The 26,947-nt window shown below is 42.3% G+C and overlaps 1 protein-coding gene across 1 annotated transcript in view; it reads right to left on the bottom strand.

The window, feature by feature from the left end:
• LOC145415663 (cytosolic carboxypeptidase 1-like) overlaps positions 1 to 26,947 on the bottom strand; it is a 340,545-nt gene that overhangs the window by 144,423 nt on the left and 169,175 nt on the right. The window contains exons 10-11 of the mRNA XM_080284878.1: positions 19,096 to 19,105; positions 17,160 to 17,414 (exon numbers count right to left, since the gene is read on the bottom strand). Of these exons, the coding sequence (XP_080141004.1) occupies positions 17,160 to 17,414; positions 19,096 to 19,105 (265 nt within the window). The remainder of the gene's footprint in view (positions 1 to 17,159; positions 17,415 to 19,095; positions 19,106 to 26,947) is intronic.

Below are 26,947 nucleotides of genomic sequence, written 5' to 3'. Positions count from 1 at the left end.
ATACTTTGTAATTGCCCTCTTCAAGTCGATTACTAGCCAATATAAGTAAAAAATCGGTACGACGCTCGTAACATCCCAAATATCCAAGTGGCGCATGCGCATTGAAGGTACAGTCCCGGGGACAAGATAGACTCTGCTTTTGTTTACTAATATTGCGGCACCCAAGATTTTGTAATATTCACATTTGAGGACATCAAGATAATTTCAGAAAGGCTGTCTTAGATAAATATTTTTACAGATCAGCTTCTAACTAACTGCTCTATGCTGCAAGATATTACCAAATTCTTCTGTTACTGTGCTTTCATTTCACCAAAGATTTTGTGTGCATGTGGGACAAGAGGGATGTTGTTGATAGTGAGGTGCGAGTTATGACTGTGTTCTACCATAAAAGAGGCCATTCTGAGTCTTTTTGTAGTACACCAGTCATGAAGTGTGTGTGGGAGTGTTAAGTCATCTGGGTAGGAAGCAGTGTGTACTTTGTGAGTGAAAGTGAAAAGCACATATTTTTATATATATATACATATATTTTTCTATATATACTTATTATAGAGAATATATTCTATTCTGGATTGATTAGCCACTTTAAGAAATATATACATACTGTATGACACTATATTATCCTGTCGTACGAGGCGACTAAAAGGGTTGGTGGTGGGTTAGTGCCCCACCCCGTAAAAAGAACTAACTAAAAAAGCAAATAAAGCGCCTCGGACCCGGACGGACCATACGTTGACGACTAAGGAACGGACAAAGGACATTCTGAGAGTAGGAACGTGGAATGTGAGAGGAGTGAATGATGAAGTGAAAGAGAGAGAGATTGTCCAGGTGCTTGAGGATGCAAAAGTGGATATATGTGGATTGACTGAAACTAAATGGAAAGGTGAAAGGATGAGAGAATGGGAATACGGTGTAGGTATATGTGCGGGAGTCAGTGAGAATGAGAGGGCAAGAGAGGGAGTATGTCTGATGATAAGCAAGAAGTGGAAGGAGAATATAAGAGAGTATGGAACAGTGGGTGCAAGGATTGTATGGGTGAGGATGAAAGTAGGTATACAAGCATGGGCGATTGTATGTGTGTATGCTCCAACAGAGGATCGAGTGGCAAGAGTGAAAGATGAGTTTTGGGCGAGAGTAGAAGCATGTATGGGCAAGTTTGAGAGGAGCGAGAGAGTGCTGTTGATTGGAGACATGAATGGCAAAGTCGGGAATGTACGAGTGGATGGAGTGGTTGGTCAGTGGGGTGTGCCAGCAGAAGTAGATGGGAATGGTAGTGCTTTGGTGGACATCTGTGCTGGTAAGGGGTTGGCAATAGCCAACACCTACTTTAAATCATAAGATGATCCACCGGTATACATGGAGAGTAATGAGGAGGATGGATGGTGAACTTGTTGAACGAAAGGCAATGATAGACTACGTGTGTGTGGATGAGCGAATGAGAAGACAAGTGTTGGATGCAAGGGTGTGGAGAGGGTGGGGGAATGGAGTCTCGGACCATCACTTAGTGATGGCCAAGGTAGAGCTGCAAAGAAAGTGGTTGAGGAGGCGAAGGGGAAGACAGGAGGAAACAGCTCCTGTGAGAAGAGTGGAGAAATTGCAAGATAGTGAGAAGAGGACAGAGTATAAGAGCATAGTGGAAGAAAGATTGGGAAGGTATGAGCTAGAGCAGATGGAAGGGGTGGAAGACGTATGTAAGATATTCACGGAAGAGATAAGCGCAGCGTGTGAGGTGGTTTGTGGAGTGAGGAGGAGATGCAAGGGTGTGCAAGGGACAGCATGGTGGAATGATGAGGTGAAACGAGCTGTGGAACAAAAGAATAAGGCATATGGTGAATGGTTGGCGAGTAGAGGTAGGGGAGAAGATGAGAGAGAGAAAAGAGAGGTATATGTGAGCAGGAGAAGGGAGGTTAAGAGACTGGTGAAGGAGAGTAAGAAGAAAGTGGATGAAGAGTTTGGGAGGAATCTGAGTGTGAAATGGAGGGAGAGTAAGAAATTGTTTTGGAAGGAGGTAAAGAAAGTAAGGATGTGTGAAAGGGAAATAGTAGGGGAGTGAAAGATAGGAATAATAGATTGTTGGTAGAGAAGAGAGAGAAATTGAGGAGATGGAAGGAGCACTTTGAGGATTTGTTGAATGTAGAGAGTGAGAGCAGTGTGAGTATAAGTGGTTGGGGAATGGCTGGGAGAAGAAGAGATGAGAGGAGGGAGGAAGAGATCAGTAGGTCGGAAGTAGTGGAAGCGATGAAGAAGATTAAGCTGGGAAAGGCCCCAGGAATTGATGGAGTATGTGGTGAAATGCTTAGGTATGGGGGTGAGATTGTTGTGGAGTGGATATGGAAGTTGTGTAGATTGGCTTGGGAAGAGGGAAGGGTTCCAGAGGACTGGAAATCAGGTATAATTGTTCCTCTGTACAAAGGAAAAGGGGAGAGAAGTATGTGGTAACCATAGGGGTATTTGCCTTCTTAGTGTGACTGGTAAAATATATGGTAGAATACTCATTGATAGGGTTAGGCATATGACAGAGGAGCTAGTTGGAGAAGAACAAGGGGGATTTAGGAAGGGAAAAGGGTGTGTAGATCAGATATTTGTTCTAAGATGTTTAGTGGAGAAGTATCTAGAGAAGGGAAGGAAAGTGTACGCTGCCTTCATGGACTTGGAGAAAGCTTATGACAGAATAGATAGGAAAGGTATGTGGAAGGTATTAAGAATATATGGAGTGGAGGGGAAATTGTTGAGTGCTGTGAAGAGTATGTACGAGGGAGCTAGGGCTACGGTGCGAGTGGATGGTGAGCTGAGTGAGTTCTTTGATCTCAATGTGGGACTGAAACAGGGGTGTGTAATGTCTCCATGGCTGTTTAATATATATATGGATGGGGTCGTAAAGGAGGTACAAGGTAGGGCAGTGGATGTGGGGGTGGCCCTAACGAATGAGGGTGAGATTTGGAAGCTTCCGGTGTTGCTGTTTGCTGATGATACAGTATTGTTGAGTGAAGATGAATGGGAGTTGCAAGGTTTGGTGAATGAATTTGGGACAGTGTGTAGGAGGAGGAAGCTGAAAGTTAATGTAAATAAAAGTAAAGTTATGGTGTTTGAGAGGAATGAAGTCACAGAGTGTGCAGTGAGGTTGGATGGTGAGGATATGGAGAATGTGAGTGCATTCAAGTACTTGGGTAGTGTGATGAGTAAGGATGGAACTTTGGGGGATGAAGTGCGTGAAAAGGGTACAGCAGGGAAGGAAGGTTGTAGGCATGCTGAAAGCAGTGATGAGAAATAGGGAAGTGAGTATGGAAGTTAAGAAGTCTCTGCATGATGGTATTGTGATCCCTACCCTGACGTATGGAAGCGAGGCGTGGACCTTGCAAGAGGGGAACAAGTCAAGAGTGAGAGCAGTGGAAATGAGTTACTTGAGAGGAGCATGTGGAGTGACATGGAGGGACAGGTTGACGAATGAAGAAGTGAAGGAACGTTGTGGGGTAGATGTGGATGTGGTTGAAAAGATTAGGAGAAATACACTGAGGTGGTTTGGACATGTGGAGAGGATGGAGAGTGAAAGACTGACTAAGAGGGTGTATGTGGGTGAGGTGGAGGGAGGGAGAGGGAGGGGTAGACCGAGGATGAGGTGGAGGGATGGAGTTGAGAGGTATATGAGGGAGGGGGGGGTGAGTTGGGGGGAGGGGAGTCAAATGGTGGGTGACAGAGTGACTTGGAGGCGTTTTGTCTGCGGCCACCCTTTGCGGGATTAGGGCGTCGGGCTATAGATAGATAGATAGATAGATAATCTGAGGAAATTGATGGCCACCCCTATTAATGCACAGGGGAACACAACAGTACGATCCTGACATCTCAGATTCTCAGCGTGCGTCCTCTCGACTTCAGTCCAGCCTTCCGACCTCTCTCAGAGCAGGCAAAAAATGACTGTTGACCGTTCCTGGATTTGGGACGGTTTGTCGAAATCGTTGACTGAAGGCGAATTTAGGCATTAATAAATTTAAGTTAGTAAATCGTCTCAGAGGAGGAAAATATGACTTTCCTCATTGAAACCATATATTAAGAGATACAAATCTACTCATTTCTAAAGAATTAACATAGAAAACATTAAATTATAAGGGTTGAATGAGCTGACTAGTTGCTAGACTTGCCAGATTAGAATATTTTTACCTTTTTGTATGACTCATACAAATGAATAAGCTCTTGTTGTGTGTATTCATTGGAGAGTGTAAGTGGTTTTGTAAGTAGGAATGACATTAATCCTATCACAAGTGCACACAAACAAATGCAGCATATGATTCATGAGCATGCGTGTCCTACGACGTCTGTGGCAGGCTCGACCATGACGATTGTCAATTGTCTTCCATCCCACAAAGCACCCCATTTTGGCAGTGTTTTGTGGTCTTTTGGGTGTTTTTATACATCAAAACATACACTGCAATATGCAATATAATAATAGACACTAAGAAAACAATGCATTAAAAAAAAAAAAGGAAAAAAAAAAAAAAACAATGTGCAAAACCCTATCAATATGTACTAGCACCCCTCCTAATTTTGGTAGCATTTTGTGGTCTTTTGGTTGTTTTTAGACACCTAAACACATATTGCAATATGCAATACAATCCTTAACAAAAATATATATATATATCAATATGCACAGTACCTGTCCTGATTTTTGCACCATTCTGTTGTCTTTTGGCTGTTTTTAAACATCAAAACACACATTATAATATGCAATATAATCCTCAATACTAACAAAGCAATGCATAAAAAAAAAAAAAATGAAAAACCCTACCAATATGTACAGTACCCCACCTAATTTTGGCAGTGTTCTTAAGCCTTTTGGCTGTTTTTGGACATCAAAAAACACTTATTGCAATATACAATATAATCCTAAACACTAAGAGAACAATGCATAAACAACAACAACAACAACAACAACAACAAAACTACCAATAGCCCCTTGAGGCTAAGATGCGAATAAATGTGTGTGTATGGATGAGCGAACTGGGAGTGTGTCGTCCTGTCTCGGCTACCTTCCTTTCTTTGGAGGAAAGCAGACTAAGTACAGTATATAGATAGACTGACCAATATGCACAATACCCCTCCTAATTTTGCAGTGTTCTGCTGTCTTTTGGCTATTTTCAGACATCAAAACACAAACTGGAATAAGGACTGTAATCCTATTAAAAAAAAAAAAAAAAAAAAAAAAAAAACTTACCACCGAGTGAACGATAGATAGGCGTCATAACCCGCCAGGCTGCAACAGGTGTGCAGGTATCCTATGTGGTCTAGTGGCTAACACAGCCACCTAGCAAAGGTCCAAGAACTCCTTCTCCTCCACCTCCTCCATCTGCTGAAGCCGTCCTATGAGCAGGGAAGTGCAGTGAGGTGATGGAACCCTACTCACCTCAGGACTCTCTGAAGACAGCCACAAGCTCAGGTCTAACGACGACTCAACGTCTGTCAATGTGCTCGGTTATGGGTCTGAGAGTGAAGACTGGGGTTGAGCAGGTGATGCTGGTTGTGGCTGGGAGAAGGGACTGACACTCGTGGGGGCGGCAGGCATGAAAAAAGAGTTGAGCTTCATCTGACAATAGATGCAGCGATTTTGTCAGAGGACGACAGCGTCCCTGACTGCCTGCAGATCTATGGCCAGCTTGGGTGGTATCAACTCCCTCTCACAATGAGGGTGCTAGGCTTATGCAAGTGTCTGCTCAATGCTGGCCAGCAGTGAACGAGGGAGTGTTGGAGTGGCGGGGTGGCCAGATTCAGGGTCCTCACTGCTTTCCTCTGTTGGCCCCACAAAGACAGCAGCAGCAATCTCCTCATCAGACAATGTCTGATAACCTGGATTGCCGCTGTCATCATCCAGCCAATCCCTCACATCGTTAACGTCCACATCCTCACCTGCGTTTCGTAGCTGAAGATGGAAATTGTTGACGTCAAAGTCTCCAAAGTCGTGCATGGCTTCGGATCTCTGAAGAAGACGAGACCAACCACTTTCCGAGCTTTTGATGAAAACTTCCTTCCAAGCATTGGTCCAATTGAAAACCGCAGACTTGATGTTGTAACGACAAGTTTCTCCAAGGTCTGCTTCCCAAGTGAGTCAATCCCTTCCTCGTCCTCAAGCAACATCTTCACCTCGTTGAGGAACCTCCGACAGTACAGTCTCTTGGCTGCCACAATGACACCCTGGTCCATTGGTTGAATGACAGCAGTCGTACAGTATTAGGTGGCAAAACATGCACCTAATATGGCTGTAATCAGCAACCAGATCCTTCTCCGATGGATGTGCGGCGTCATGGTCAAGGATCAGGAGAGCCTGCACCTGGCTGCAAGGAATACCATGTTTGTCTGTCTGATAACAGAAAACCTCCTTGACAAAGTGTCTGTGAAACCAATCTCTGAAGATCTTTGTGGTAAACCAGGCCTTCACAGAATGGTACCACACAACAGGCAGGCTATCAATCAACCCACAAAGACAATGTGGCTGTTTTGAACGTCCAACAATAGCAGGTTTGAGGCGGTGCATCCCATTAGCATTGGCACAGCACAACACTGAGACATAATTGAGCACCTTCTGACCAGGTATAGTCTTCTCTGTCTCTTCCGCCAGAGTGTTGGTGGGCACGGAGTGGAAGAACAGGCCAGTTTCATCAGCACTGTACACCTGACCGTTAGCAAGGCCCTCCTTCTCGATCAGATGCTGCACTTTCTGGAGAAACAGCTCGACATCTTCCACTGCAGTGTCCAAAGCCTCACCATGTGCCTTATGGCCAGTAAGTCCATGTCAGTTTGAACCAGAAGAGCCAACCCTCTGATGTCTTGATGTTGTGCACATTGTGCAGGCATGCAAACTTCTCAGCTGCAGCCTTCAACTCAGTCCCACATACAAGCACCCCAGCACTCGGGTGCTGGTGGAACCAAACCAAAGTTGACTAGTCGATGATGATGTAGAGGGGCCTTTCCTTGTGATATCACCGTAGTCCTGTCCATGCTGAGTCAGCTTGTCCTGTGATTTCTTGATATCAGGCAAAGTTGAGTAGGGCAAGTCAATTTCACACAGAATGTGTGAAGTTGGTCTGCCCGTGTCAACCTTGTCCAATATCTCATGCTTCCTCTCCAGATTCAAAACCTTCCTCTTGCATTTCTTGAGTGGTGTTGAGGCCATCATCACCAACACGAGAACACCATGGAGGAGAATTAAGGACTGCAGAAAGTAGGGCACCACCACAAACGCAACAATGGAAGCTGCAATTGATTTACCTCAGCCAAGCACATCCACACGTGGAGGGACAAAGGAGGAAACCGAGGAGTGGTGGTGCTTGGGAGAGAATGACGTTGCCATGTCTCTATCCACACGTGGCTATAAGCATGGAAACAAAAAGTGGCACACTGGCCTACAAGCACAAGGGTCCTTTTCGTCAGCTCAGGCAATTGTCACATTATGGCAGAAACGCTGGGTCCGGACAGCGATGCGCCTCAGATCATTCGGTAAAGGGGTGGATGGCCGTGCATGGTTGGGAGTTTCCAACTAATCCGGGCGGCAGGAGGATTTCGACCATACAGTAGGGATCTGGGATCTGTACAGCCACTCTTGCTCAGCTTGTGGGTTATGCTCTGTCTTCCTCGAGCGCTGCTGGAATGTTACTGGTGATCGGGGAGGCTGGGGGATTTCCACCATTTGGTAGGGATCTGTACAGCCATTCTCACTCAGCTTATGGGTTACATCTGTTTTCTTCGCGCACTGCCTGTATGTTTCCAGTGATCAGGGTGGTCACGTGATTTCGACCATATGGTATGGACCCATACAGTCATTCTTGCTCAGTTTGTGGGTAACAGTCTATTTACCAGTGCATGGACAGAGAGGCCGGTGAGCCAGCCAACAGACTTTTTTTACTCTGCAGGCCAGCCTGGGTAGCCAGGGTATTTCGACCACATTGTAGGGATCTGTACAGCCATTCTCGCTCAGCTTGTGGGTTAGGGCATATTACCTGCACATGGGCAGAGAGGCCAGTGATCCAGGGAACGGACAATTTTCACTTTGTCGTCCAGCAGGCCGTCGAAGCCAGAACTTTTATGCTCACTTACGAACAAATATGTCCAGATGTGGTTAGAATACTGTACAGCCAAGGCCAAATGAACGAATACGGAGCATGACTGGATACAGACAGTCCAGATATTCGGGGGAGTACTGTACAGGCAGACCCTGATATATGATACCCCTACATGCAATACCCCAGATTATCTATGGGGTAGAAATACCACCCTACCCCGCCGAACGATGGCCAAACCCTGGTTTAACGATGGGTTTTGATGCTTTTTTTTAAAACCAATTTTGATGATATTTTAGACATATTTTGTGTTTAGGTTGACTTATAAACTGTTTGTAGACTTAGATTAATGTGTTTTAGTCATAGGTAGGGTGAACATTGACATTCTGGTGTACACTTCACGAAGTTTGATTATTTTCTAGGCATATTTTATGATTTTCAGATTTTAGTTTTGGGTTTAGGTGAGTTATAAACTGCTTTTACACTTAGTTTAGCTTGTTTTAAAGCTATTTAGGGGTTTTGGTTAGCTAAATACTTGTTTTTGGACTCATTTGGGTGGGTTTAGGACTTGGTTGGGGAGGAAACCCATGTTTAAAAAACGCATCCCTATACTTTACATGTTAAAATCTACCCCGAGATACGATACCCTACCTAGTGATGGATTTTTACTTAACCAATTGCATCTTTAAACCAGGGTATGCCTGTATTTTGATAATTAAAAGTAAGAGTGAGATGCATAGATGGAAATGAACAGAGATGAAAGCATGTGAATAGCTGCACATGGTTCGAAACACAAGGACGTGCTGGCACAGCCAGTGTGCATATTTATGTAAACATTTTATTATTTTTCAGAGGAGCTACAGGCACTAAGAATAATTTGTTATTTATTTACGGTGGGAGTGAAGAAGTATAGATAGAAATGAGTACCTGGGGTAAAAAGAATGCAACCAGCTACATACAAAACACAAAAGAGACAGACTGGTACTGCCAGTGTGCATATTTACATAAACATTTAATCATTTTCCACATGCGGAGCTACAGGCACAATGGCTATTTTGTAATTTACTGAAACTGTTAGTCACACACTTGCACTTCAATATTATGATAACAATGGCAGTCTAACAGCTATGCACATACGAGAAGCTGATGCAAGACAATGTATGAAAGGAGAGACACTATTATTGTAATGTGACGAGTGACAGTGGATGAGCCTCACGGGTCACAGGGACTTCAAAAGGGTGGTGGGAAGAAGGGAGTAAGTGCAGCTGACTCTGGATGAGGTTCTGTGCATGTAAACATCATGTGGCCATCTTGGCTCAAAAGCATGACTGTCAGCTTCCATGTCACCATGCAGGTGACATGCCTATTAGGGGGGATTGTTCTGATCATATTAGCAAAGATTTGTGATTGCTAAGCATGGAAAGAGCATACTGGTAACTTCTTAATGGCTGTATAAGTGAATGATTGCAAAGCAATCAAACACAGAGCAAGACTGGAGTGTATTTTCATTCTTAGCCATGTTAGTACAGCAATACCTTGATAAGTAGACCAAGCAGAGGGCAGAATTCTTGGTAAGTCGAACTCTGCAGAGGTGTGACTTAGTGTTTATTCAAAGGGTTACATTTTAGTTTCTTATATTCCAAGTGTAATATATTAGTTTATTACATTCCAAGTGTTACATTTTAGTTTACCTGACTGTAAAGTGAAGTAAACAAGTGCACAACTTTATATAATTAAGACACTGCTGAACCCCTACACCTATGCAACCTCTTATCCCAGCCTAGCTTATCACATGCACCAAACTGTTTTTATTTGTTTATTTTTATTGCTTTATAAATGCTTCTTTGGTTTAGTGTTAATAAACAAGTCATTCATCATCTAATCCAGTGTTGCCCCACAAGAAGCACTGGAGCCCTGGGCAAGGCAAGTTGGTCCTGACATTTAAGATGAGAGTGACCAGCCTCACTCATCGTGAGTGGCATTATGTGAGTAATAAACACCAACCACCCCTTGGATATAAACTGCACCATAATAAACAAGTAATCACATATAATTTGTGATTACTGAGGGGTTAATATAGATTTTTTGCAATTATTTCCAGTTAGTCAGAAAATCTGGTAAGTCGAACTACCCTAGAGCCCCATATAGTTCAACTTACGAAGGGTTTACTGTACTTCAAACTCATGGCAAGAAAGTGAAGGAAAATAATATCAGTGACTTGGAAGCACATGGATTAAATGGGCAGATTACAGTATCCATGCTGTGTGAAAAAATACTCAGGCAATACCATACCTGCTAGCCTATGACATCACCACCAACCCCATCCCATGAATAATCAAGACTGGGGAAGTTATTGTAAATATACAGTAGTACATTGTAGTAATGGCCCAAACGTATGTTTTTCAACATTCGTGAATGGAATGCGAATATGAATTTCAATACTGTATTTGTGAATACGAATTAAAATACTGTTTGACGACACAGAAACGTGAGTAACTTATATTTTTTTGTATGAAATAATTTCACTGTAAGAGTTCCAGCCACAGAAAATTGAATCAACAAATTTCCATCAATTCTCTGTGTTACCAGGATGCAGGATGAGGACCCAACATTTGCACGCATCCCCCCGGGATATCAGATGCATCCTGGACGAACTTCAAACAGACCCAGAACAGAACACGTCAGACATGCATTCTCTCTCTCCCTCCCTCTCTCGCTCTCTCTCTCTCTCTCTCTCTCTCTCTCTCTCTCTCTCTCAGAAATTCTTGAAATTTAGAGTACTTCTTCTGGTTATGAGATCAAAATCTGGAGATTGCCCACTTTTTAATGAAAAATTCTGAAAATCTGGAGAAATCCAGACTTTTTCTGGATATCTGGCAACACTGCAAGATGCAACAAACAGCCCTAGCCAGCTTGGCACAGCTGCTTGGTTGGCAACACTAGCCTAGAACACTCATTCAACTCATGCTTTTAACTCTTTATTTGATTTTCTATAAACTTTATAAATAAAATTCCATTAAATTCGCAAAATACTCGCATGACAACAGGCAAATGTGAATAATTAAAAAAAAAGTGAATATTGGTGAATACTATCTATCTATCTACCTATTGCCAGATGCCTCAATCCCGTTTGGGGTGGCCACAAACAAATCGCCTCCACGTCGTCCTGTCCCCCGCCATTTCACTCCCCTGCTCCCAACTCACACCCCCCTCTCTCATATACCTCTCCACCCCATCCCTCCATCTCATCCTCGGCCTCCCCCTCCCTCTTCCCCCCTCCACCTCACTCACATACACTCTCTTCATCAGTCTTTCACCCTCCATCCTCTCCACATGGCCAAACCACCTCAGTTTGTTCCTCATAACACTACCTATCACATCCACATCCTCACCACAACGCTCCTTTATATCCTCATTTGTCAGCCTGTCTCTCCATGTGACTCCACAGGCTCCTCTTAAATAACTCATTTCCACTGCTCTCACTCTTGACTTGCGTCCTTCCAACAATGTCCAAGCTTCACTTCCATACGTTAGAGTTGGTATCACAATACTGTCATGTAGTAACTTTTTCACTTCCATGCTCACTTCCCTGTTTCTTATCACTGCTTTCAAAGAACCAGCAACCTTTCTTCCCTGCTGTACCCTTTCAAGCACTTCACCCTCCAAACCTCCATCTTTACTCATCACACTACCCAAGTACTTAAACGTACTCACATTTTCCAATTCCTCACCATCCAACCTCGCTGTACATTCACTGACTTCACCTCTCTCAAAGACCATCACTTTACTCTTCCCTACATTCACCTTTAGATTCCATTTCTTGCACACTCTCCCAATCTCATCCACCAAGCCTTGCAGCTCCCCTTCATCTTCACTCAACAACACAGTATCATCTTTAAACAACAGTACAGGGAGTTTCCAAACACTATCCTCTCTCACCAGGGCCACTCCAACATCCACTACCCTACCTTGTACCTCTTTTATTACCCCATCCATGTACAGATTGAACAACCATGGAGACATGACACATCCCTGTTTCAACCCAACCTCCAAAGAGAAAAATTCACTTAGTTCACCATCCACACGCACTGCAGCCTTAGCACCATCATACATACTCTTCACAGTATTCAACAACTTTCCATCTACTCCATATATTCTTCAGACTTTCCACAATCCTTGTCTATCCAAGGTGAATATTTGGACCATCACTAGTAACCATATAGCCAAACCATACGTGCTCCGTACGAATCAACAAGCGGGTTGGTGGAAGGTTAGTGCCCCTCCCTGTAAAACAAATGACTCAAATGGCCACCCTTTACGGGACTGTGGTGTCTGGCAACAGATAGATAGATAGACTAGTACACTGCAATGGTGATAAAACTGAGGGGTGAGGGCAGGTGGAAATCTGTGTACAATACCAGTGATACATAAAAACACAATAATCAATCCTATACAGTACCTCTATTACCCTTCTGGGGTCATAGTCGGGGGCTTAAGGATAGGCTATTGCAATTTAAATAATATTATTAAAGAGTAGGAGGTCAACTAATCCATCCATCAATTCATCATCCAATGATTTTTTGCCACCTCCATTAATGTAATCTGTAATTAAGTGCACAAAAGTTGGGCATTACCGTAAAAATACCATAACCTCTATTTTTTTCCACCTTATTAAAGAATGAACAAAACTGAGCCTAAGTAAAATTCATCATCATTACCATCCCTATTTCTTAATAACAAATGGAGTTGGTAAGCTTTACAAATATGAGCAGGAAAGCACAAAATATGAGAGGTATCATGACAGTGCCCAGTGAAATGGGCTGTATATACAGTACTGCATCTTTCAAGCTTTCAAATTCTCAGCTCAATCACAGACAAAATATCCACACAATATTTTTATTCATTACTTATTTGATTAATCTTAATGCACTTCACGAAAGTCTGTGGGATAAAGTAATTTTGTTACCTGTCATGTACAAAGAAGTGCCACGTTTGACATGTGCATCTTCTTACATACGTCATCACTTCCATCTTTTGCAAAATAATTTTGCTTCCCTTTAAGTACTTAGGTACTTCTCCAACTAATTCCCCTGTTATACTGAGAGAAGGGGGTGTGAGTTGGGAGCAGGGCAGTGAAATGGCGGGGGATAGGGCGACATGGAGGCGATTTGTTTGTGGCCATCCATTACGGGATTGAGGCATCTGGCAATAGATAGATAGATAGATTTTCCTAACTCTGTCAGTAAGTATCCTACCAAATACTTTTCCTATCACACTAGGAAGACAAATAGCCCTATGATTACCACACCTTTCTTTTTCCCCTTTTCCTTTGTACAGGGGAATAATTATACCTGACTTCCAATCCTCTGGGGTTTTACCTTCTTCCCAGGCCAATCTGCACATCTTCAACATCCATTCGAATACTATCTCTCCCCCATGCTTCTGCATTTCACCACACACTCCATCAATTCCTAGGGCTTTCTCCAGTCTGACTTTATTACTTCCACAACTTTCTTCCTACTGATTTCTTCCTCTCTTCTCACATCCCTACTTCTCCCAGCCATTTCTGATTATTTCTGGGTGGTAAATAAACATTTCATGAGAAATCTGTTTCCCTGTTGTTTTTAGCTTTGTTTCACTGTGTCAACTCATTTGACTCATCAGGGTAATGGAGAAAGGGCCTGTCGTAACCGAAGTGTTTTACTAAACCTAACCTAACCTAGCTTAAATGTACCTAATAATTTAATCTAACCTAACCTAACCTAGCATCCAGTTGATCTATCTATCTATCTATCTATTGCCAGACGCCTCAATTCTGTTTGGGGTGGCCACAAACAAATCGCCTCCAAGTCGCCCTGTCCCCCGCCATTTCACTCCCCTGCTCCCAACTCACACCCCCCTCTCTCATATACCTCTCCACCCCATCCCTCCATCTCATCCTCGGCCTCCCCCTCCCTCTTTCCCCCTCCACCTCACTCACATACACTCTCTTCGTCAGTCTTTCACCCTCCATCCTCTCCACATGGCCAAACCACCTCAGTGTGTTCCTCATAACGCTTCCTATCACATCCACATCAACACCACAACGCTCCTTTATATCCTCATTCGTCAGCCTGTCTCTCCATGTGACTCCACAGGCTCCTCTTAAATAACTCATTTCCACGGCTCTCACTCTTGACTTGTGTCCTTCCAACAACGTCCAAGCTTCACTTCCGTACGTTAGAGTTGGTATCACAATACTGTCATGTAGTAACTTTTTCACTTCCATGCTCACTTCCCTGTTTCTTATCACTGCTTTCAAAGAACCAGCAACCTTTCTTCCCTGCTGTACCCTTTCAAGCACTTCACCCTCCAAACCTCCATCTTTACTCATCACACTACCCAAGTACTTAAACGTACTCACATTTTCCAATTCCTCACCATCTAACCTCGCTGTACATTCACTGACTTCACCTCTCTCAAAGACCATCACTTTACTCTTCCCTACATTCACCTTTAGATTCCGTTTCTTACACACTCTCTCAAACTCATCCACCAAGCCTTGCAGCTCCCCTTCGTCTTCACTCAACAACACGGTATCATCTGCAAACAACAGTACAGGGAGTTTCCAAACACTATCCTCTCTCACCAGGGCCACTCCAACATCCACTACCCTACCTTGTACCTCTTTTATTACCCCATCCATGTACAGATTGAACAACCATGGAGACATGACACATCCCTGTTTCAACCCAACTTTCAAAAAGAAAAATTCACTTAGTTCACCATTCACACGCACTGCAGCCTTTGCACCATCGTACATACTCTTCACAGCATTCAACAACTTCCCAGTTGAGAAGCTGGGAAACAAAACCGCCTTCGAGTACATCAAGACAGGTAGTTATAGGTACAGCTTAAGGAATGTGATGATAAAAGGTGTGAAATTTTTCAGTGGGAAATGGTAATTTACCACCATGAAAATAGTCAGAAAAATACAGAGTAGTCAGAAAAATACAGAAAACAAACTGGAAGAATATGAAATGAATTGGTAAGGACTTTCTACTACTTCAAGTGAAGCATAAATTCACCAAAATGGCAAAAAGCATGGCATTAATGAAAGCACCATGAGAATGACTTGGAAGGACTGAGAGAAGATAAAGAAGATCATGCGTGGGAACCCTGGTGATGTGACCCTGGCAGCAGTGAAAGTTCATATGTTGTCCTAAGCTGACTGAGAAGCTCACAGGACGTTATGTGGAGCGTCAGAGAAAGAACAACTAGCCATATGCTCAGTCAATCCAAAATCTGCTGGGAAGTGCAAAATCAAATGAAGAATGTAAAACTGAATGCTAACTTATGAGAAAACACGGACAAAAGATTAACTTTTTCCTGGTTAGCAAACATTTTCTTTCCATTTCATCCCCTAACACTGCCAGACCAATAAATTTTCGTCTAAGCATGTGGCCTTTTGTCTCTCCCGAAGGCCACATGATACGAGAGAAGGTGAAAGTCTGACAACAACAATGGGAGTGGGGGGCAGTGGGAGAGTGCTGGGGAGCTACATATCAACAACACAAGGGTATCCAGCCCAACATTTGTTTTTGTTAAAGCTATTTTTAATACCACTGATGTTCTTAATTAGATGAGTTGTATCTCTTACTGAGAGAGAAGATGACTCCCAGTGTGATGTTACATTGAACAGAGAGAGACCAGAATTCATGACAGAGTTCAAATACCTGGGTACAGTGACAGAAAAGAGAGGAAAATGTGCAAATGACGTGGAGAGTAGAGTGACACAAGGAAGGAAAGTGGCTGGTGCCATGAAGGCCCTGATAAGAAACACAGGCTTGAGTGTTGCAGCTGCACGAGGCTTACATGAAGGAGTGTTAATGGTAACTTTAACATATGGATGTGAGACTATGGTGTGGCATGAAAATGAAAAGTTAAGAGTGAGAGCAATGGATATAGGACTGCTGAGGAATGTTTGTGGAGTACAGGGAATGGACAGGATACGAAATACTGTGATTTGTGAAAGATGTGGAGTGAGAAAGTCTGTGGACACCAGAATCGAAGAAAGTGTACTGAGATGGTATGGCCATGTGGAGAGTATGGATAACAATAGAGTGGTGAAAAAGGTATATCTGAGAGAATTTGAAAGAGGGAGGAGGCAAGGTAGGCCAAGGAGAAGCTGGAGGGATATGGTGGATGAGTGTGTGAGGAAGAGAGGTTTTGAAGTTGGTGAGAATGGGGGACTGACAAGAGAAGAGCTGGCTGGATGAATGTTATGAGGAAAAGCACATGATCAGGGATCTGACACTCCTTTTTAACGTGACAGTGTCTGGACTGACTCTATCAGATACATTTATATGAAGCTACAGAATGTGGTGAATGTTACTGGCGTATCAGATACAGCTTGGATTCCGGGGGCTTGAATGGTGAGTAAAGGAACGTGGCCCATTGGATTGGGCAAATTTGGGCTGTCTGGATGTTGCTACTCCTCACCCTGCCCTAGGGTGGGAAAGGAGGTCTGGATGATGATGATATCTCTTTCAGCGTTTTACTTAATGGAGGGTATAAGTGGAGGTAATTTACTTGGGGTATGGTGGTAGGAAGGTGCACAAGAGAGAGTTTTGGAAAGTTGTATTATTATACATGCAAACATGCTGTTCGAGTGGCGCAGATTTGAGTACCACGGTCCTTGTCCAGTCCCTATTGCCTGTGGTACTCAAGGGTTGAGTGTATTACCTAGCTACTTACCCATCTACCAATCTTCCCTATTAACAGGGGATCATACACTCACATCACCACCATTCTTCAGCAGTCAATTGGGCTTAAGTGATGCAATAAGGCTGAGTGTTAGGGACTGAACAAAGGAGCTTTAGCATACTCCAAGGGCCTGTGTGCAATTCTTTGGGGGCAAAAAAGTGAAATGTAGGCCAAGGTAACATGTTGGTGCCTTTCACTCAATTTCACCATTTGGCTGATCAACCCTTGTTCCATGGGACACCTCATATGAAGCTTAAGGTGAAAGAAACAGCAGCTTCTAATCATGACAATCCAGAAATTATGCAACATAACTGTCCAACTAACGTTCGCTAAGGACAAATGCACTTTCTCACCTCTGACACCTACTCTTCTCACCTTTAATGGGAGGTCCTAGGGTGTTTCTGAATCGTGTGCCAACTGGGACATGAAATTCATTATATTCTGGGAAGAGAGGAGCTAACTTGATGAGCTCCTCTGTCCTGGGCCGCTCAGGACAGTAGTCCGAAGTCAGGTCAATACCTCGCAGGTCAGACTGAGTTGGGTCAAGGTCCTCACCGTCATCCTCACCCTCCTCCTCCTCATCATCATCAGCCTCTTCATCAGAAGAATCAACATCCATTCCTGAGGTAGCTGGAAGAGTGTCACCAGCTGACAAGAGGAATATTATTAGCATACAGAAAGCTATGGGAATCAGGAGAAAGAATACAACACACATACAGTATTCCATGTGTCGTAAAAGATGACTAAAAATGGCAGGAGTGTGGGGTTGAAAATTTATCATCATCATCATCATCATCATTCTGACCTATTTTCCCACCTAAGGATGGGGTGAGGTTTGATCTACAGAGCAAGAAAAAAATTGACAAAGTAGACCCAATTACATGACCCACAGTCTCATTCAATGACCATTCAAGCCCACTGAATCTTGACTCCATCTCACATGCTTAAATACTCTCATTTATGGTACATACTTCACATTACCTATCAGCTTGAGTCAATCTGATGACAATCACATCACTGGGCAAAAACTATCTATCTATTGCCAGACGTCACAATCCAGTAAGGGACCTGTATCCCATTGCATACTGTACTCCAAGGTACAATATTCTTCCAACTAGCAAAATCCACTGTTGGTTCCTTATCTTTATTAACCTTCATAAAATTCCTTTCTCACACATATATTTATCATATCCCTCTACCTTCTTGGCCTATAACTCCTCTTCATACCTTAAAACTTGCTCAGATATGAGGGGTGATTGATAAGTTCGTGGCCTAAGGTACAAGGAGATGAACTACACAGTTCTAACTAAATTTCCATACAGTTCAACTCTTTGAATGATTACACAGAAATTCGTAACAGTTGTATTTTTTTCTGTTCCAGATAACTGAAATTCATGATTCAGCAATTTTCAAGAAAATATCACCCATCCAGCAGTCATCTGCCACCTCGGTATCAAGGACTTATCATCCAAGGAGATCCATGAGGACATTGTGGCGACACTAAAGGGAGATGCCCCTTCCTACAGGATGGTTAAGAAGTAGGCAGCTGAATTTAAATGAGGCAGGGAAAGCCTGGAAGATGACCCCAGTCCAGGAAGACCTGTCACTGTCACCATGCAGGAAACCATTGACAAAATCCATGATGTCCTGGTCTTGGCAGATCAATGAATAACAGAGCATTTCACAGCCAAAGAGCTGGGTATCTCCCAGGAACGCGTCCATGCAGTTATCCTCAAAGAACTCCAAATGACCAAGATTTCAGCTCACTGGGTCCCTAAGCTCCTTGGACCTGATGACAAGTGGATTTGGCACAACATGTCAAAGGACAATCTTGCAATTTTTGATGCAGAGATTTCTCTGGTGATTCATAACCACAGATGAGACTTGGGTACACCACTACCAACCAGAGATGGAATAACAGTCGAAATTGTGGAAACATGCAGGATCTCCGGTTCCCCAAAAGGCCAAGTCAGTGCTGTCTGCCGGGAAGGTGATGGCCTCCATTTTGGGGGATGTAGAAGGAGTGCTATTGGTGGATTATCTAGAAAAGGACCACAGTGTCACCGGGGTCTACTATGCTGATCTCTTGAGAAAGCTATGAGAGAAAATGAAAAAGAATTGGCGTGAGATGCTGACAAGAGGGGTGCTTTTCCACCAAGATAACGTTCTGGCCCACAAGTCCGTGGTGGCCATAGCTGCTATCCATGAGTGTGGATTCCAACCTCTCAAACACCCACCCTATTCACCTGGTTTGGCACCCTCAGACTACTACCTGTTCCCCAAGATTAATCCCTTAACCGCGGGGCGTCACTTTCGTGATGCTTGGGAGCAAGGGATCATACCGCGGGGCGTCGCTTTTGTGATTCTGTTATTTTGAATTCACCCGGGCTTCCAAGTGGGGGCTTGTATCATCTATCAGTACTGCCAATGTCCAACACTAGTCAGCACTTCTAATCTCATCTGTACTCCCATCCATTGTTGACAATTTAGCCATTTCTCCCCGTTCTTGACTCCCCTCCCTACCCCCCCCTCCATTACCCTATCCTCTCGCCTGCCTGGCTGTGCTACGCTAAGTAAATCTTCCCTGGAATTTTTCACTGATTTCATCCATTGAAATAAGCCCTATGCCCTATTCTTATACCAAATAATATATACAAGAAAGAAATAAGGTAAGTGAGAGTGCCATACACCTGGAATTGGCTAATTATCACCTGACAGCACCTCACGTGCTCGTTCGCTAATTTTCGCTGTTTATTTCCCCTTGAAATATGCCGTATAATCTATTTTCGTAATAAATATACATATAAGGAGGGAAGGGAGAAGCCTAAGTGATATTTACATTCACCTGGAACTACCTAATTTATAATGTATTGTCTAGATTTCCTGCCAATCATTTCAGTGCTATACATAGCTGTTTCAAGAGCTAACGTTGGTAGTACTGAATATCCCTAGGTAGGCCTCCACCCCGGCCCTCCCTTATCAGTTCACTCTCATCTTCCGAAGTGGAGGTATGTCTGTTTGCTCTTGCTGACTTCAGGGACTTTTCACCCCCATGCAAAGGGCCCTGTGACCTTTACCCCCTACTAAACCTCGTGTGGAAAGAGGTAAAGGGCTGACAATTGATAAAAGAGTGACTACGATCTTTCTATTGAGTAAAACAGTGCAAGTGGAATTGTAAATAATGTGTAAATAATGTGTAAACAGCAAGTGAAAGTAATGAATGTAAATATACGTGAACAGTGGAAAATAGTTTTATAAGTTACTTCAAGTGACAGTGCATAACACAGTGTAAATAAAATAGAAATGTAAATAACATAAATAAAATAGAGAACGTAAATAGAAATGTAAATGAGTAGTATTATAAGAATACGAGTATATACCCTAGGAGTAATGAAAGCGAAAGTTTCACTCTAGCATGTCTGAATACTATGAGTTATGAGAGTGAAGATGAAAGTGACATTCACTCTAAATGCTAGTATACAGGACGAGAAAGTGAATGCTACGTATTTTACTGAAAGAAATTGAATCCCTACAGTGACAATAAACTAATACTACTGAAGGAAACTTATGGATAAAGACTGTAGATATATATAAGTGTTATATAGTAATAGAAATATAAAGTGTGAGGGGTTTTATGAATAATAAATGACAGAGTACCAAGAGCGAACTTGCACAAGTGCGACGGTCAGACGCGCTCATAATTTTCATTGCTTTCACAGTGTTTTTTTTTTTGGAGTATGGATCCCACTCTACTTGAAAATCATAGAGTAGTGTTTATAGTGTTAATATCTGGCTGTGGTTATCATATTATGGGTTGTCGGGAAGTGTAAAGTGGAGACTTCGTTACCCAACCTCAGAGGTCTCCACAAGTCCTACGGTAACTGACGAAGGCTCAACAAACATTCCAGGAGAAAGCTGAAGGTATGTGCCATAAGCATATGTAATTTTAATATTCTAGGACTAATAACTGATTTTTGGCAAATATTTTTTGAGAGTCTGTCGGAGCCCGAATAACCCCGTGGCACACGCAAAACATTGGTAAACATGCCCGCGGTGTAGGGGTTAAAAAGGAGCTGAGTGGTTGCCATTCTGTCAGTGATAATGATGTCACTGATGTTGTAGATCACTTCCTGAAGGCCCTTCTACAATGAAGGGATCCATATGCTCCATGACCACTGGATTAAGTGTAAAAATCTGTAAGGGGACTATGTTGAAAAATGACTTTGTTGTCTCAAATTAAATCTTTGTAACTTAGGTCATGAACTTGTTAATCACCCCTCGTACACCCTTTTCACAACCCAGTTCACAAACAGTATCTCCCCATGGCCACAGCAACTAAGCACAACTGTCTTGAACTACAGCATCCACCGACTTACTTACTTCAAATTATTATCATCATCATCATCTAATCCTGTGCTACTACACAACAGGCATAGAAGCCTAGGGATAGGGAAGTTGGTTCTGACATTTAAGATCACAGTGACCAGCCTCAATCATCCCTTGGATATAAACTTGCACAGGCTCAATTCATTTGGAGAGCCTTAATTAACCACTAAACCACCAGGCTCTATAATTTGGTTATATGGTTGCCATCCAGTGTAGTAAATGGTTTCCTGGTGTACAGTAAACCATTTGGCTTGTCACTCAGAATAGAGTCACTCAGACAGATGGAAGAGATAAGAATGAAGGAAAGAAAAACAGAAGAGGAAGGAAGGAATGAAGGAGGGAAGAGAGAAAAGGGCAGTCATCTGAGAGCAACACTACCCTGAATGAGTGGATGGTGAGGGCCCCACTTCACATCTACAAATATTAATTATTCTTTATCCTTTCCACTCTTTGCACTCCATGTACAATCCTCAATAACTCCATTTCCATAGTTCTTACTCCTGCCTTTTGTTTTTCATGCATGCTACACTAAAGTTAGATACCCATATGTTACAAGAGGCATTAAAACTTAATGCAAGCTTCTCCCACCCATGACATTCAGACAAGTTTCATGTCAATGTCTTCATAGCACTAGCCACTTGCCTTCCCTGTCCCACTGTACTTTCAACTTCCTTTGCACATTTACCTCTTTTTTTCTATCACTGCACCCAGATACTTATAACATCCTCACAAATCTGAGTCTCTCTCCATTAGCAATCAAATCACATTACATCACCTTCACTCACAAAAACATTACGTTGCACTTATCTACATGTACTCTCAAAGCCCACCATTCACAGACATCCACAAAACTCTGCATGTCTGCCAAGTTCTTGTATGCAAGCAACAAGGAATCTGTATATATCAGATTTGAGATACTTCACTCTTCACCATTCATTACCAACCTAAACTATCACCCCATACCTTTTACACAGACACAGACACAAACACACACACACACACACACACACACACACACACACACACATCATACTTTTACAAAGGTTTCCAACATGCTTGCATGCACTGGCCATGGTTACCTAATGGTGGTTCTCCATGCTGCTCGATCTCTGGCAGCCTTCCAATTCAGTCCCATATCCCTGGGGTCATACTCTATGACTCGCCCTACCGCCAACAATCAAACTTCTCACCTGATGCACCAACTGTCATCCTCCATCCTCTTAGCATGCCAAAACCACCTCAATCTACCCCTCCTCATCACAACACCAATACATTCCAGTCCCATCCTTCCTCTCTCTCAACTCTTTGATCACAATCCTAGCCACCCCAGGCCTCTCATTCAAGGATGCACAACACATTAATTACTCTCATTTCTGTACACCTGAGCCAATGAATATCCTCTTCCTTTACTGCCTAGGTTTCACTAGCATACAGCATTTCTGAACCCATGGCCACTGAGGGGTTAATCTGACTGCTGTTAACCCTTTGAGGTCTCCTGGCCATGATCATGGCTTTATGGGTACAAGTCTCCTGACCACAATCATGGCTCACCTATTTGCACGGGAGATTTTAAACTGTTGCGGGAAGTTGGTAAATGCTATCAGCATTTGTCAATAAATGTTCATTTACTGGGTATTTGACAATCCAACTGAGAAGAAATAAACACAAATTTAAGATTTTAGGTTAGTAGGAGTGTTTCTCCATCATTTTGTATACAGATGTGTATTTATTTGGGACACCACACATCACTTGCTATGCAGCTTCCCATCATTATTACAGCTCTTGTTTGGTAACTAGCGCCCTTATACTTTGTAGACATATGTGTATTAGTTCCTTATGCATGAATATAATATTTTTTTCTAAATTTATAAACCTTGATTTTTTTTTTTTTTTTTTTTTTTTTTTTTTTGTCAAATAATGAAATTTCTCAGACTGGACCTATGAGCCCATTTGTGACCTGAAAGGGTTAATAGGCCCCTTTAGTATGGTTGTACCTATCTAGTCTGGCCCTACTAGGTTACCAGTATTAATCATTAACTTGTAACATTCCACTGCAGGACAGAGGCTTCTCCAAAACATATCCACTTATCCCAGTCTTGTGCTATTTCTTTCCACTCCAAAACTCTAAGATCTCAAAAGAACTTTGTCTTCACTGCTTGCACTTGTATGTATACACTATATATATACTGTATAAATATATATATAGAGAGAGAGAGAGACTTCAGTTGCTGTGCATCCACACCTTACATGTGTTAAACCTTCCATAATCCCTCTCTGTCTACTTGTCCTAAGCTTCTTCCAAATCGATAAATGCCATAAGTACCTTATTGTCCTTTTAACAAGTTTTCTCCACTATCTGTCCCACTGCAAATATCTGACCTACACATCCGCTCCTAAAGCCAATCTGTTCATCACTTACCAGGCCTTCTGATATACCCCTTACCTTCTCTATGATAACTGTTCTATATATCTTTCCCACAACAATGCACATACTTATACCAAGATCATTTTTGCAGTCACTTTGATCACTTTTATGCTTGTACAGGGGGTACACTCATAGCCTTTTTCCACTCTCTTGGTAGAGTTTCACTTAACCAAGCTTTCTTACATACATTCAACAAATATTTCATTCCACTCCTTCAACTGCACTTATTCATCTCTCCATAGACCTCATCAATACCTGTCCCCTTCCCATTTTTCAACTTCGTCACATCATTCTTCACTTCCGCCAATATAAAACCTTCTGGCACCACATTCCTTCTCTCCACAACAACAAAACCAATCATGTTTGCTACTGCTTTGCTAATGTCATTATCATTCATCAGCCTTTCAAAATACTGCATTCTTTCCATCTGCCCCTTACCTCACTTCCATTCATTAATATTCTCCCACTTTCAAGCTTTCTTCCACCATCAATTCTACATTTTTACACACCAGACCCCGAGATACAATACCCATTGATGCGATGCCCTGGCAGAGCGATGGGGGTAGAAATATCACCCTACCCCACCGAATGATGGCCAAACCCCAGTATAACGATGTTTTTATCTTTAACCAATTTTGATGGTATTTAAGACTTAAATTTTGTGTTTAGGTTGATTTATAAACTGTTTTTAGACTTAGACTTATGTGTTTTAGTCACTGGTGAGGTGAACATTGTCATTTTGGAGTACAGTTTACTAAACTTGATTTTTTTCCCAGACTTATTTTTGATGATTTTCAGATTTTATTTTTGGGTTTAGGTGAGTTATAAACTGCTTTTAGGCTTAATTTAGCTTGTTTTAAAGCTATTTGGGGGTTTAGGTTAGCTAAACTCGTTTCTGGACTCATTTGGGTGGGTTTAGGGCTTGGTTGGAACATAAACCCAAGGCTCAAAAACACACCCCTATAGTTACATGTTAAATCTACCCCAAGACACGATACACCGCCTAGCGATGGGTTTTTACTTAACCAACTGCATTGTTAAACCGAGGTATGCCTGTAGTTTCCCAATTTTAGAGTAACTTACAGTGTACATTTAATTTTTCCTCTAAGACTGTCATTTGTCTCTTTTTTTCTCATCACCAGTCTCTGTATGCATTTTGCTCTCAGTGTACAGGTATTTCTCTTCTTTCATCTGAATCCTTTTCTTGCATCCATTCTAGTCACTTCTTTCTCTTCTTCCACTGTCCCTTTAACATCCTCATAGCATGAAGCATTTTTCTTACCAGTTGTTAACCATGTGACACCACCCATAGCTGTAGCATTCATAACTAGTACTGTATATACATTTCAAACTTTGTCCAGATCCATTAACTCCTAACTCACTGACTCCTCCTCCTCTGCTACCATAACCTGGTATTCATCTGCCACTTCTTTGCCTTTCTGTTTCTTCACATTATCTCTTATTCTGATTACTCCTCTCTCTCTCTTTTTCCTTATCCACTCTGCTCCTCACAATTTAACCTTGGACACCAAAGTCATAAGATCTGATAAACCACAGCATTCTCCTCTCACTAACTTAGTATCAGCAACACTTCCAGGCATCTTTCTACAACATAACCACACTTCTTTCAGCATTCTCTTCAGTCCCTCTGTACCTTGAATAAATGTGTTCATCTTTCAGCTTAAAATATGATTAATAATGTGTGACCTCCTTTCCTGACACATGTCCTTCAGTTGCATTCCATTATCATTCCTTCCTGGTGCTCCATAATTACCTGTGATACAATTCACAGAAACAGTGTCAACTTTTATTCATGCCACCTATCCCAAATACTCACTCCTAGGCATTTGTTGTACCACTCCATCCAGCTTGTTAACAAACCTGTCTTTTTCTGCCTCACCCCTATCTTTGCAGGGCAAATATCCAACAATCACTACCACTTTCACCTGACACTGGAAACTGGCATACATACAGCCCATGCTGACATATTCATAATCTTTCATTTCACTCTGCCATTCATCACTCATCCATATCGCAACTCCCTCCTTATATCATCTACCTGCATTCATACCTGACCTCCCACACTTCACACCCTCCCACTGCATAACTTCACATCCTTTCATCTCATTTCATACAATGCTATCATATCTAACACTCTTGAACAGATTCATCCCATCCACTCTCTTAGATTTCTCACTCACGGCTCACATTTCACACAGCCATTCGAATCAACCAATTTTTCCTGAGCCCTAGGTAGGCACATGACCCTCTAAGGCACTCTGCACCTTTGCCAGCAAATATGAAATAGAGTGAGGGACTGCTAATCCCTGTCATTCCCTCCCTTTTGCTTCAGTTCAAAAAGGATATGAGCAGCAAATTCTTTCTCCATTTCCACAAGGATTGGTTATAAGGTTACCACCCTGCATTGCTGACCATTAGCCAAGTCCCAGTTCACCTCTCCCCCACTACTCAACAGGGATGCGTTCCATAAAAAGTGGATGAATAACGAACTGGTTGAATAACGAATCAATTTTTCCCATAAAACTTATAAGAACTTAAGAAATACGGGTGTTAGGTATCTGACCACTTTCGTCATTTAAAAAACATTCAGTTAAGATGGAAAAAATACCAATATTTAACATTTTAAACCTTTTATTCATTAAACAGAAGGAATGTTTTTAATCTATTTTATTTCTGACACAATAATAAGGAAAAAAACACAATATAGTCGTGGCTATAATCACCCATCTTCCAGTACCCCGTGCCTCAGGCTACTTCTTTTATGCATGGCAAGTCACAGTGGAGTAAGAGGGGCTGAGAGGGAGTGGCCAGAGAGAGGAGGGAATGTGGGTGGAAGGATGAGTGACGGTGCGGGGGTGGGGTGAGGGAGAGGAGGGAGGGTAGGTTGGAGAGGGAGGATAAAATGCAAAGTGGTGGTCACATTATTTGTCTACTTTCTTTCATTCACGGCATGATATAAAGGAGTTTATATTTAGTAGATAATGTTACATCACACCTTGTGTAGCAGCATCTGATAAAAAGTTTTAGAGTGGCAATATCAAGGGCTGGTGCGTGAGAGAAATATACTGACAAGACAGATCAAACATTTATGCAGAGTCAGATGTTCCCAGAAAAACATACTATTGCCTTGTCCACCAATTTGTACCTTGCTGTTTTTTGTTGGAGGAAAATATCATTCCGAGACAATGAGAGGGTGCTGAGGCTGTTGGATGACCATCCAAACCTATACCGGTATGGAGTCCAAGTAACAGATTATGAGAGATATCGTTATTATATCCACCCATGTGCACATACATCAGATTTATTTACCTTTTATGCACAATCATTTTAA

The sequence above is a fragment of the Coenobita brevimanus genome, chromosome 103, assembly GCF_032717465.1.
Source record: "Coenobita brevimanus isolate Jiangsu-jjx chromosome 103, ASM3271746v2, whole genome shotgun sequence".
Taxonomy (NCBI): Eukaryota; Metazoa; Arthropoda; class Malacostraca; order Decapoda; family Coenobitidae; genus Coenobita; species Coenobita brevimanus.
This window is presented reverse-complemented; position numbering and strand designations above follow the sequence as displayed.